The sequence below is a fragment of the Rattus norvegicus genome, chromosome 2 (genome assembly GCF_021556685.1).
Source record: "Rattus norvegicus strain SHRSP/BbbUtx chromosome 2, alternate assembly SHRSP_T2T, whole genome shotgun sequence".
Lineage (NCBI taxonomy): Eukaryota > Metazoa > Chordata > Mammalia > Rodentia > Muridae > Rattus > Rattus norvegicus.
In genome coordinates, this window is record NC_141535.1 from 169,174,792 (window position 1) to 169,188,866 (window position 14,075).

The 14,075-nt window shown below is 42.8% G+C and overlaps 1 protein-coding gene across 3 annotated transcripts in view; it reads right to left on the reverse strand.

Annotated features, from left to right (window-relative positions):
• Positions 1-13,371, reverse strand: part of Gucy1b1 (guanylate cyclase 1 soluble subunit beta 1) — a 43,254-nt gene extending 29,883 nt beyond the window's left edge. Inside the window, exons 1-4 of one of the 3 annotated variants that reach the window (XM_087616309.1) lie at positions 13,277-13,371; positions 12,722-12,795; positions 11,375-11,447; positions 225-325 (exon numbers count right to left, since the gene is read on the reverse strand). Coding sequence is in view for 2 of the 3 variants with exons in the window: in NM_012769.2 (NP_036901.2) it covers positions 225-325; positions 12,722-12,795; positions 13,277-13,279 (178 nt within the window). In the remaining variant the exon portion in view is untranslated. 3 annotated transcript variants of the gene reach the window in all.
• Positions 13,372-14,075: the final 704 nt, after the last annotated feature.

The window sequence follows — 14,075 nt, forward strand, 5'->3', positions numbered from 1 at the left end:
CGTACAAGATAGGGGGCAGGAGATTTCCACTTTTGATTTTCTGTTTACGAAAACAGAAAAGGTAGAACTCAGCATAGCCCCAGCCTGGCATCATACAAGTATATCAACCCATCAGGCTCTACGATGGAAACCTTGTAAAATGCTACACTGCGGTCTTGGAGCACACATTCCTTTATGGACCGATGTGTGGCTAACACAGAGAAGGAAGGCTGTTTTCAACCTACTGAGGACTTTGCTCGCAGCAGCCACCAAGTCATAGGTTTTGGAATCATCGTAGATTATTCTCACAAGAAACTGGCCTTCTTCATCCAGCTGCGCCTCTTTTCTGAAAGAAAACAGAAGAGCGACAGAAAGCAAAGTTAAAATAAGAGTATCTGTCAAAATCGCAACTGTGCAAATAGTAGATCTATTTCTGAAACAGGACTTGTGGAGGCAAAATTGCTTAAGCTGACACTGTGTACCTAACAGCCCAGTGATTTTGGAGGAATTGCCGCTTGCTTCTCTTCAAATTAAAATGATACATGCAACTATATTTTAGTACTCCCGTGACTAACACACAGCAATGCAGTTATGTTTAAGTTGGGAAATAATAAATACTTATGGATTCCCTACAGGTGTGGGACACTGTACTAGGAACTGGAGATGCGGACTTTAGCCAAAGAGACGGGAATCCCCTTGGAACGAATACACTCTAGGAGCAGAAGTGTGTTTGGTGAAAAGCTAGTGAGTGGATCAAGAGAGCCAGCAGGGTGTGTGAGCAAGGACTTCCTTCTAGGTGACTGTTTAGGTAGATAATGCAGCCTGCTGAAGCTGGGCTGAGGGACGGCAAAGTCTCTAGATGACAAGGGCCTTTCTGGCCTGAATAAGAGTCATCAGTAGCTGACTGGAAAAGGCTGAGATGGTCTGGGGTGAGAGCAAGAGTTATGTTGTAAACACATTAGGTTTGAGACGCTGAGTGGATTGGTCAAATCTTCTCATTTATCTTTTGCATATTAAACACAGTAGCTCAAACCACGCAGTCAGTGAAGGAGATGTTGGTTATCATTTCTGCACAGCCATCAGGAGGCTATAAATACACTTATTTTGATAGGATTTGGATTGCTTTTCTCAAGTAAGTGTCCAAGCAGTGGAAAAAGCCATCCTTCAAACACTGCTGGGTGGAGAAAGCGCTGATTAGTTCCCAGACGGGGTTGCCACGTGAGACTCACACACAGTGTGCTGAGCCATCTCTGCCCCAACCCACCTCACTTGAACCCCTGTACCCAGACACTGCCGCAGTGGCAGTGACATTTTCAAGGTGTGCCCCAGGCACTCTTCCCTAGGGAGCAGCTCACAGCTGCTGCTCTCTCTGTTTACTCAAGGGAAGTCTCTCCAGTTGTGTCATGTCCTATGCCTGACTTAGCATAGAGAAATATTTGCAAAGACTTTCTATGTTCTTCAGAGCATATAATTTATAATTTTGCTGTAATTATGCATAGCTGGGAAGTTTTCCTCCTAATAGACACAAGGCCCTGAATCCTATTCCCGGCATCAAGAAAGCATGATTTCAGAGCTCAGAATTTATTAGTTGGGTGAAGTTAAATAGACCACATATATAAAATGAGTATGAAAACCTAACCTTTTTTCTTCATTCTAAAATGAAAAGCAGAATATAAATGACGATATGACACAAAGTCATGTGGCTTTATGTTCAAAGCCATTAAGACAGTACATATTTATTAAGATAGAGCTTCACATATTTGCATTCTCAGTTACTGAGCTGTGTGTCAAGTGTGACCTTAGCCTATGTTGCAAGCGTTCATAACTATCCAGTGACAGGAACATAGTTCTCCAAAGAGCTTACTTCTTCATAACATTGTACATTGGCACACTATGGAAACATGCTAAACATAGGACATACAGACATGTACTCTTTGATAATGCAGAGATTCAAGTTAGGTGCTCTTATTGCTCATTAAAGAATTCATAAGGCACAGGGAAGAAAAGACTAAACCTGAAAGCTGCCCTTAGCCTGAAATAACTACTCTCAGTATTATACCAAGCTCTTTACACTTGAACATACAATGCCGTTTAATGCAGCTAATTTCAGTGTCATCCTTGATGGCTATCTTTTCAGATTGACCAGTTCCTCTTGGATACCATGACTGCACACATCTGCACTGTTCAAATACACCGAGGTCTTGGCAGTAAGTTAGAGTGCTTTTGTTTTCTTCAACAAGTATAAATAATAACATTATGATGAATATATTCATTTGTAGTTAATTGTATTTTTATATAGAAACAGAATAAATTCCTAGGAATGGAATTGGCTGGCTTGAAGACCATGACTATGTCAACTGTGTTTTTTCGCAATTTTCTTTTTATTGTGACTCAACTCTAATGTCCATATGAGAATTTAGAGACGCCTGACCTAAACTATACTAATAAAATATGTATAGATGGTAAACAAGTCTACAATAAAATGTATGCTAATTTACTAGTCATGTTCTGTTCTTTCAAATGAATTAAATCAAATTGTAATAAGCTTAGTCTCTATTAAACACCCACCAAATCCATAGCAAGCCTTAAATGAGTAAGAAGTATCTATCCTCCCCATGCAGAAAGCAGAGAAGAGGCTTTTTTCAGAGGAATCAGCTAGCCAGGGCCAGTCATCAACCAGACCCACATCCTCTCTGTTTATTGAAACAAGCTCCTTTATCTCCTAAGCATTCCTTCCTAAACTGATCTTGGGTCAGGCTCCCTGGAAGGGGCTAAAAACAAAGTCAGCAGAGTGCAGACCAGGAAGTGTCTTCTTGTGGAAATGCCACGCCGAATTCCATTGAATTATTCAGACCCTTAGAACTCCTTATTTGCATTTATCTCCGAAGCCTTAGGGACTATTCAGTTGCTTGTTTTCTTTCTTCTTCCCTGTCCCAGACGTCCCCCCCCCCCCCCCGCACAGACTCCATGCCTTTTATGCTCGAGGCTCGTTTTCAAAGCATCTTGGTACATCAATAAGGAACACTATGAAAGTTAGCAGTCCTCACTGACTGGTATTGTAACCGTAAAAAGAAACAATATATAAAAAGTGCTAAATTCCGTACTATGTTATAGCATGGCATATGCTCCAAGACAAGAAGACAAGGCAGGCAGAATAAAAACCGGGGAGAAAGAGATGGCAGTGAGATTACACATTCTATTCAGGGGCATTGGGGGCTTCAGGGATGATGTGCCGCATCGCAGTTGCTGTCTGCCGTCATCCACGAAGCCTGCACTCTTCTACACAGCTCATCCATCATTTCCTTCTGGGTTCAAGGGAAACAACTAGAGAATTGCAGGCCTCCAAATGTGATTGGATAACAGATTAACCTGAGCAGGATCAGGCATGCGCAATGACGAAGGGGAGGCAGACGGCACATCCTGCAGCCGCTGCTGGAAATGTCCTGTCAGTGTTCAGCATTACTCCGACATTCCTCACATGTTCTTATTGAATCAGCCTTCATGCTGCCTAATGCCCTAGTCTTCATGTGCTACGCAGAGGTGATTAACACCTCCGCTCCCACGCTCTTCATGGTAGATCCCCCAAAACCCTCAGTCAGTGCTCCTCATGACAGACCTACCATATTACTAGGTAGAAACTTTAATGGCTCTCCTGTCACCATTTCTGCTAAAGATTCTCTCTCTGTCGCTTAGTAGACTTTTCCCCCTTCAGTTGCTTTGGACTGAAATCAAAGAAGGTGACCACCAAATATAAAAAATGTTAGGAAGCAAAGTTAGTAGAGAGATTACATAAGCAACATACATAATTCAAGTTAGGCCAAGTTTGTGGATAGATTACATAAGTAACATACATAATTCAAGTTATGGAGATTCAAGGTTCCTCATCTCTTACTTTCTTGTCTCATAACATTTACACTTCTAAAAGCCAATACTGAATACACATATCTCTATCTACTATATATACCACTTCTAATAATTTGACATTTGTTTTCTATATGTAGCATTTCCTTGGAGCTTGAATTACCCACATCCAGGTTCTCTCACCAACTTTCTAGACTCGTTGTTTCAAAATCATCTCAGCATCCACTTCTCTCAGTTTCTGCATCACACGAAGCAGCCACAGGCTTCTCTGGGATTCATAATTCGAAATTTTCTCTAACATTAAATATTTTGGACGTACTTTTATTTGTTTTGCTTATCTCTCTTGAGTTTGTTCGTTTGTTTATGTTTCATGTTTTCAAAATAAGGAGTCTGAAGTCTTCCTGTAAAACCTGTGCAAAATAAAGAACTACAGCTCTCCTGTATGTAGCTGTGGGAGTCTTAGGGGGCCCACTCCTGGGGTTTCATCCCATGCCTTTTGCAGAGCATAGCATAAGGGTCACCAGGACTGTTAGCACAATCAGCCTCTGTCTCACAGGTCACACGCAGTGCATCTGACTGGTAAGATACAGCTGAGCTGTTGAAGCAGCAAAATGAGAAGGTCGCAGGGGAGGGAGAGCAAATGTCCAGGATGAGAGATGAGAGGAGGAGCAAGGCAAAGAAGAGAAAGAGGAAATGGGCAAGGGAGGGGGAAGAGGTGCAATGACCAACTCAGAAGTCTCCATTCTTCATAAAAGGAAGCAACTGTGCACTTTGCTGATTTGCCAGTAAAATTTATGAATTGTAATTGGTAAAAGCAAGGTCTCTTCCCTTATGTGACTTCGAATAGTGATTAAATTCTTAGATGGGGATAAAATGATAATAGAATCATATGTTCACTTCCACAGTAATGTGTTATAAATAGGTGACGTGTTTGCCCTATAACAATTAATTTTTCTGCTCACTCTCAGTGATTGATAGATGTTAGAATGTAAGACCATTTTTTATATCTACTAGTTACTCCAAGTATGGTTAGTGGGTAGTTTTCTTAGAATGGTCTTTGATGGGTTGGCTGAAATGCTTGCCTGTTAATATATATGCACCAAGAGCTTTCTCTTGATGTCAGGTGTGAACAGCAAAAGGATCGACTTCACCTCCTACCCTGAGGTGCTTCTACTTGCAAAGCTAGTGTGCTCAGGAGACAGTCTGTGCCTTTAGATAAAGAGGCTTCCCACAGAGGTCTCAAAACAAAGGTGAACTCCCAACCAATTCCACCCTTGTCAGACCATCCAACATCCCCAAGAGCTACCAATCCTGCAGCCTTACTGGTGTGCACAAATTTAGTCTGTATAATGAATTCTAGAAATGCCCAGGAGAGAAGGGGGAGTATATTAATCACTGAGCTGTGTCTAGTCATTATGAATATTGAAACATTCCATTACAAGCTACAGACAATAATCGTAGGCCACATTGAAACAGCAGGTGGAATTTTTTTGCGTCAGGGAAAATAGTTGCTATATTTTCATTATCTAGTTACAATGACTTTAATAAGCCTCTGAACCCCAAGGTAAGATCCCAATGTGAAGAAATTGGCCAAAAGAGAGACAGGCCCTTTAAAGAGGTACCTTAAATGAAGATTAATTTTGGACCTTAATTGAAGGTTGGTTCCTGTAAGTTAACCTGTCATTCATCCATGCTCCAATGAATGACAAATGGGTCTCAATTTTAAGCAAAATAATGTCATCGTTCTTGGCATAGCGAGGGCGGGACTGTAGTGGTTGTTCTCACTGTGACTACTGTGGGAGATGCATCACAGGAATGGCTGCCACTCTGAGAGCCACACACAAATATCTTAAATAAGGGCTTTCGACAGTCTTATTAATCAGATGAATCCACTCTCCGTCAACCCTGCCTGGGGAGCACCTGACGCCACAGCTCCTCTCAAAGCAAGCAGTCTGTTCAAAATTTAGGAGAGTTTGATTTTCTTCAACACACGTGATGGTTGGTAAATAAAAACACCTTCCAAACATTGGAATCAAAGTCACTGTCCATATGCCAGAACATTCCAGGAAAACAAGTAGATATGCAGAAGATACAAACCCACACATGGATGGTTAGAGTCCTTGCTAAATCAGACCATGCTGGAAAGGAGAGTGCAGGTTCTTATTGGGAGAAAACCCTGTCCCAATCCTTTTCCTGGGAATAGCTGCGTGTTTAAGGAAGTTGCTTAATGTCCCCTGTTCTCTCATTTGTAACGTGACAATAAGGAAAGAATATGACAATTTCGTGATGCTACAAGTGGGAAGCACTGAGGCACGGCAGAAATATAGCCAATTGTCCAATATAAATGAGATAGTGCATTCAAAATGAATGGCATCATCTCAAACCTAACCGCTGCCTGGCATGTATTTCTCTACAGTCTGTGACAGTGGATTTGGTCAGCATCCCACAAATTAAGGACCTACACACACACACACACACACACACACACACACACACACACACACACACTAAATGTGTTATTCACACGCTTTCTATTTTCTGCAATTAATAACAATTCACATACATATGTATTATCATTTTCATGGAGAAAGAGGGGGAAAGAGACAGGTGTGGGAAAGGGAGGAAGGGAGGGAGGGAGGGAGAGAGAGACAGAGAGAGAGAGAGACAGAGACACAGAGAGACAGTCAGAGACAGAGACAGAGAGAACATCCAGGGGTTTTTCTCTAAGAATAGTAAGAAGGCCAGACTTTACTGAGGTGGGTCAGACACTAGTTGAATAATTAATTCAAAGCTTCAACTCACTCATGTACTAGGAAGGGAAGGTACAATGCTGGACACATAAGATGGTTTCCTCCATAGCATTCACTGTGGTACACCAAAGCTGAGAGGTAGACATTTACAGAATAAGGAGGGGTAAGGTAAGGAAAGATAGAAGTTCTGTCTGGGAGCATGCGTTCTAAACTCTAAATCTCAGCCTGATTGAATAGCTGAAGTCAGTCTGCAAGGTTAGCAGCTCCGGGTAAATGGGATAACGCACACTGATCCTAGCCGCAGTTAGAATGTCGGCTTCAAAGCTTACCATCTTTGACATAGTTTATGAAGGAAAATCTCTTATATTTTCCTAGATACAAATAACAACATTTCTTTCCTACTGTTTCTGCTTTAAAGCATAAGGAAGCAAAACAGCGAATACAAAAGCTGCGAGACTTCAAATCTGCACTGTCGCCAGGGAACTGGACTGGAGAGCTTCTCCGTTATAGTACTCATTTCCTTAAGTGTGCTTTCCTGTAGGCATCTGCTTAGCATCAACCCCTAACTATCACCTTCCAACATGTTAGACAGCAACATTCGCCAGGTCCCTGATTCTAGAGGAAAAAAGGAGAATGCAAAGGACCTCGCTCTTGCAAAAAGCAGCCATGTTGAGGTAATGTTTGTCGTCACCCAATCTTGACTCAGTAAGAATGAAAGCAGGAGCTTTCTGGTTTCCCTTACCGTCCTCACTGCAATGAATGAAGACACACACCAAGCTAATAGGATTCTAGTATACATTTGATACACAAAAAAGAATGCAAGGCAATGAAGACTCCCCAAGGCCAGCCAGAAGGTTGCTGCAGATCATAAAAATCCCATCAAAATGCTATGACACAAGGCCATGTTGTTTCCAAAGTGGTCTGGGTTCTAGGACACCCAGCTCAGACAGCTTACCAGCAGCTGCGTGAGGTGGTTCACACTTAAGCATCTACTTCCCTAGCAGCAAGAAAACATACATATTGTGTCTTCCTCTGCCTTTCAGGCTAACTGGAAGAATGTTCTACAGGAAAATGTCTCGTTCCTAACCCAGAACTAATTTATTTATTTACTTATTAAATTTTTTAGTCTTTATAGAAATTTGTTTATTTTCCAGAGGTTGTTTTGAGTAAGAAAATCAATGTGTTGTATTTATGCTAGGTAACTTCTCTATGGAAAATGCTCCTAGGAGTATGAAGCCTGGTATCACAGGAATGGTCCCTCAAGGAAGTAGTGAGTTTTCAGCTTCCTATGCATAATCCTCTTGACAGACAGTCGTTTAATTTCTTCAAAATGCAACTCCGTAGTGAAAAAACCCACAACAATGACAAACTCACTGAGTTGGAAAGTCATTTCCTGTTTCAAATAGATGTTACAGGGCTCAGCTGAAAATACACACAGAGGAAACAACCCTCGAAGGTTTAAATAGTTTTATAATATGAAGTGCCATTCTTATTTAAAACCACATAGGCTTTTTCCTGCTTGAACTATGGTTTAGAGAGATGTAGCAATTTAAATTAGTCCATAATGAATGTGAGAAGGCAGAAGGGATTAGGGGCAGGGGAGTGGCTTGAAGAATCTGCCTTGTAGATGGTAGGGTGAAATAATCATTTTCTAACAGTCTGCAGAATGTGGAGGATGAGCCCAAGGCAGACAGGGAAAACAGAACAAGAGGGTTGTTTTAGAGCAGGGCAAGGGAAGATGATAAGGACCAAGGGGAAAGAAGAAAGGCCAGGAGATAAAATAAAACAAATTAGAGCAGCCATTGCATGAGTAGGATAAAGGAAATGAGGAATGACCTGAGGCCTTACACCAGAGGGGAGGGAAGACTTAAGTGGAAATAGCACACAGACACAAGGGGCTTTTGTTCTTGGTGTTTTGTTTGGGTGTGTAGTGCTAGGCAAGCTCTCTAGCATCCAGTCACACCCTAACACCCAATTCCCTAAGCCTGGTGGCTAGACTTGGGTACAGACACGAAACCGTTTCTGTCTGTCTCTTTAGGAGAAGGTTCCCAGGTTGCCATTACTCAAAAGGGATCTTCACATTTTACAGGTATACTTTAGAAGAAAGATCTTGAAAAGAGCAGGTCCGTGAGAGAATTGGAAAACAAAACAATAGATACATTTTCAGACAATATTGTATGCATGGCAACAAGCCAACACACTAAATTTTCCACATATAACTGAGATTTGGAAAGTTTAGGCAGGTTGGAGAGTCATGTAATTCTTTTTTTTTTGTTTGTTTGTTTGTTTTTGCTTTTGTTTTGTTTTTTAAAGCTTGTTTGGGTCCTGATGTTCATTCCTGGTTAGCAAACTACACTCCATTTATGAGGTGCAAAATGGAATATCAGTACATGCTATCCAAGGCATTTCCTTATTTGAGTGACAGGGAATTTTTATAAAAAAATGAATAAGACTAAAAATATCCTATATCACTAGACTTTTCAAGACAATAATGACATCATTTGCTTTTCTATCCTGAGTGCCTGAAGTGCTAAACTGTGTTCACTAAAGATAAGCTTGACAATAATCGAAAGAGAAGGAGTAATGAATTAAGTAGATAGCGAATTGATGAAATCCCTACGAAACACACGGAAAGTTTCTGACAGCGAATTAACAACAGCATCTATTAATTAACAAAGCTATTACATTGTTATAAAACTTATAGCTTTCACGCCAACATTTAGATCTAATTGCTTATCTCTAATTTCTCAGAAAAATCAGAGGCAAAGTAATCAATACTTTGGCCTGCTCACCTGTAGACAAATGAGTATAGTTTTCTGAAAGAGGTGTGTGTGTGTGTGTGTGTGTGTGTGTGTATGGTGTTTTTTAGTATTGATCCTACCACTGAGTTACATCTTTAGCTGTCCCTTGTTTTCAATAGACTTTTAATCTTCTTAGAATTTCCAGCCTCTTGAATCCAGCTTTAGAATCCATAGAAGTTCAAGGGTAGGCAGAGAATCTCAGAGCTCACTGACACAATACAATTATTACATCAACCAGGGCTGACACCAGAATAATAGAGGGGGGCCTAGCAAGCATTTAGATTGTATTTTAATATGCATCAAATCTGATTTCATTTTCTAAATGAATGATAGATATTTTTCTCATCACTTAGGAATCATGGCTTAGGAGAATCATCTGAAGATTCAAAATTTGCAAAGCAAGAGCTGAAGAAAATTCTTGGGGATGCTGGATCCAGTTGTTGCCTGGCACAGAGCTAAGGAGGAAGTGTACATGCTTACACTGTTGCATTTTGGTAGTTACACATATACATTCCCAATGCCTGGTGGCTAGACTTGGGCACAGACACTAAACCCTTTCTGTCTGTCTCTTTAAGAGAAGGTTCCTGAGCAATTTTTCTTTTCTCTGAGAAGAGGAGACAACATGTTTATGAAATGGTGATGCCGTGGGTCATAGTCTGTGAGGACCCTGAGTTTACAAGGAAACGTTTCCTGCTCTTAACCATCTAGAATTTTCTGTCTGGAACCTGTTACTTAGAGTTTTATTTGTCATTTGGTGTTTGGCTTCCTTTCTCATAAATGGCCTACTTCTTACTAAACTTCAAAAATATTACAAAACATTTTATAACTATTCACAGTTCTTCACAGATCATAAAGGATGACAAAAATGTTTGGTTCTTATTGGGGGGAAGGATAAAAAGATCTCTCACATATTCTGTTTTCCATAAGAAGTTAAAACTGAAAGCCCCTTGGACCAATAGCTGCAGAGAATGCTCTGGAATGGGCTTGGAGGGGAGGAGGCACCTTTATGACAGTAGTCTTAGCAGTTACACTCCCCTCATCCTCAGTGAACATCTGCTGATTAGGCAAATGCTCTCCTAGGAGGCATTCAGCAGCCTCTTGGGAAACTAGGCAGGGTAGCAAGGAACAGTTTTAGACCTCTAGATTCAGAGAGCCAAGCCAGACTCCCCAGCACATAAACAAAACTGAACCCACGCGGACGATAAAAGATGCCTTCCTGAAAAGAGAAAATAAGCAACCAGGTGGCCAGCACTGGTTCTATTCCTCTATTACAAGGGCACTGTCCTTACAGTAATTTCAGAGAGAACCACCCATCTGACCTTGTTCATAATTATTATCACTTGATTAAACTATGAATTGTGTTCAGTGGTCCTTCATGATGAGCACACATGCGTGTAGTCCAGACACATAAGAGCAGACAGGAAAACTATTGTAAGAACAAGACTAGCCTCATCTACATGGTAATTTTCACTCATCCAAAGATCCATAGCAAGAACTTCTCTCTCTTTTTCTCTCTCTCTCTCTCTCTCTCCCTCCCTCCCTCCCTCTCCCTCTCCCTCTCCTTCTCTCTCCCCTTCTTCCCCCACCCTCTCTGTGCAAGTTACTTGAAGTAACTTGTATTATTTTCAGCCACCACTTGGAAGATAATTCTCATCAATAGAATGTATGTATTTTTAGATTATAATCACCATAAACAAATATCTTGACACTTTAATTTTAAAAATTAACATGTTGGTACTCTTCAAATCCTAAACATATCTGTTGTCATAGTTCATCCATCATGAACTTTGGGGATTTGATTTCTAGAGATGAGAGAATGTTGCTTTCATACATTCACAAAGTGGCTTATAGACACTCGGGCTTGATGGCACTGGAAGGGCTTGTTCTTGGTGTCTGCCTTTTTAAAAGTGTATCCACAGAAAATGAAAATTACGAAGGAAAGAATCAAGTCAAAAGAAAATTGCAACCTCAAAGCAGCCTTACTTCTTAGAGTTTAGTTTGATAGAATCATAACTGCCACGTCTTGACCTCTTTTTTATCGGATGCAGCAGCGCCCCTGTGGATAATGCAAATGTGGACAACATGAACGGCTTATGGAACAGGAATTAAAGCTCAAACACAAGAGAGTTGGAGGGAGATGTTAGGTTTTAGCGCTTAAGTTATAGACCTGGTCATTTCTATGGAAACAGATAAATACAGAAACTCACCTTCCTCTTGCTACATAATAAGGCCTGTTGAAATTGATTGCTAATAAAAATGTGCTAAGAAAAATAGCAAGGGCACATGCGCATTGGTGGGTCGAGGAACTCCACAAATAATAGAAACGTCTTCCTCTTCTGTAATTCCCACCACTAGCCCTACGCAGATAGAAGGTGGTAATTCCTGCGTGTGACTTTACTTTAGTTGGTAGTAACACTCAGATATACAGGAGTTAAATCCAAGATTCAACAAGAGAGGGAGGGAAAGATAATTCTGTTAGATTGTAATGTTCTGCTAGGCTTGGTGACGCATTCCTCTAAAGCCAGCACTAGGAGAGGGCAGGAAGATTGGCAGTTTCAGGACAGCCTACGCTGTATGTAGGGAGATCCCGTCTCAAGAACTTAAAGGCCAGACATGCAGCTCAGTGGCACCGCGTTTGCCCGTCAAGGACAAGGTTCTGGCTTCAATCCCCAGTAAACTGCCTCCTTAGACCCACAAAAAGCTCAAGAGATGACCTGGGTCTTAAAATCTCAGATAAGTGTATTTTCTGGTCGCATCTGAGTACCAGACTCAAAGCTCTACAGAAACTAGGATGCCCTGCTAGGGTTGCCAGAAGAAAACACAGCAAAGCAAGGGTGATTTGAGCAAGTTAAAGGAGAAATGTCCATTTATTAAATATGGGTTTCTCGTGACTTATTGGAGAAATAATCTTTGAGTGTACTATAGCATACCCAAACGATTTAATCATATTATGTGTACCAGGTGTATAAATCGCAAAGGAAAGCAAATCTGTTCATTTCCTGCCTCTGGTCCCAAGACATTGCAAGAGGCCTGGGAAGCCCCCAGGTCCTTTGCATGGGAGCTAACCAACCCTAGGAACCTGGCCTGGGAGCCACAGGGTTCTGTCAGTCTGGGTGTTCCCACGCTCAGTCCTGGTGAGGAGGCCTCAGCGACCCCAAGAGGCTTGATCGCGCGGCCACGCCCCGGCCTACCCTCCTCTCCTGGTCCGGGCTCCGGAGCGTGGGAGCGGAGACCGGAGGATGCGCACCACGACCCTGCTGGGAGCAGCCAGGGAAGCGGGCGCGGGCGCGGTGCCAACGCGCGGCCCTGGGAGCGAAGCTGTTCACTTACTTGATGTCTTCCCACACCTCGGGACCGTAATTGCGGATCACCAGCAGCTCCAGGGCATGGTTCACAAAACCGTACTGCAGGGCAGAGAGAGACCGCGGTCAGGGACCGGCGCCTTGCGACCCGGTCTTCCACCCCATTCCTCTGACCTGTCATTTGCCTCCCGGCTAAGCTTTCGGGGTATCCTATCCTAAAAAGGGGGATCTGCGGGATCTTTTAATTCCCATCGCCACCCCTCCCCCATCTTCTTACCCCTGCTCACCTGTCACCGTGGTGCAACAGGGACAGCACAAGAACCTGAGCCCTGAGCCACCCACACCACCCTGCCCGTGGAGCCCAGAATCGCCTGAAGTCGGAGACTGGGGTTGAGCGGGCGCCCAGAGACTCGGAGCACTCTAGCAGATCGTATGTCCCCACCTCCCACCAAAGGCTCTGTTCCTCGCGGCCCTGGGCTCTGTGTCCCCTAGGTTTGTTTCTGCAGCGCAGCCACAAACAGCAGTCTGTCAAGGTCTACCAGCCTAGGTGTGAGGTTCCACTATCCATCCTGATGGCACTCACCATGGTGTCCGCTCCCGGAGCCTGGGAGGCAGCCTCCAGGCAAGAGTACCGCGGAAGGGACCCAGACAGCGACTACAGCGGCGACAGCGCACCAGACCAGCACAGAGCTGGAGCTGGGGCATCAGTCTCGGCCAACCCTGATTGCCACCTCTTCTCAACCAATGGCAAGTGGAGCCGCAGGAGGCTGGGCGCTGTTTCTTCCCTTACCTTAACCAATCAGAGACAGAGGAGGGAATTCAGATGGGCTCAGAGCTACTGTGCTCAAACATTTTTCCCGCCTCAGTCTGGTGACAAGTCATCCTATTGAGGCCTTAAGGCAGATAGAGCAGAGTCAGCTGTGGTCCTTCCAACATGGACGGGGTTATTGTCATTCTGCCTGCGAGCGTGTGTGTGTGTGTGTGTGTGTGTGTGTGTGTGTGTGTGTGTGTGTGTGTCCAGTGTTGATCAGCATCCTCACGGTTACTGTAGTTGTTCACATGAACATTTCCTCTGTCGCTTTACCTAGCAACAGCTGGCAAACATAGTTAATGTTACAAAGCTAACATTTTACTTTCAGTCAATGAAGTTAATAATCAAATGTGCAAACTAAGATGTTCTGTAATATATAAGAGGTTTAGCAACTGTGTCATCACAGTTTAGCAACTTTTTGTCATCAAGACAAAATACCTGGTATTAACCAGTGGAATTCATTTTCACGTGTGGTTTCAGAGGTACTTTGTTTTTGTCTCCAGTGCTTTCGGACTTCTGGGGAGGCACAGCCCCATGGTGGCTGTTCAGTTCCTTACAGTGACACAAGGAT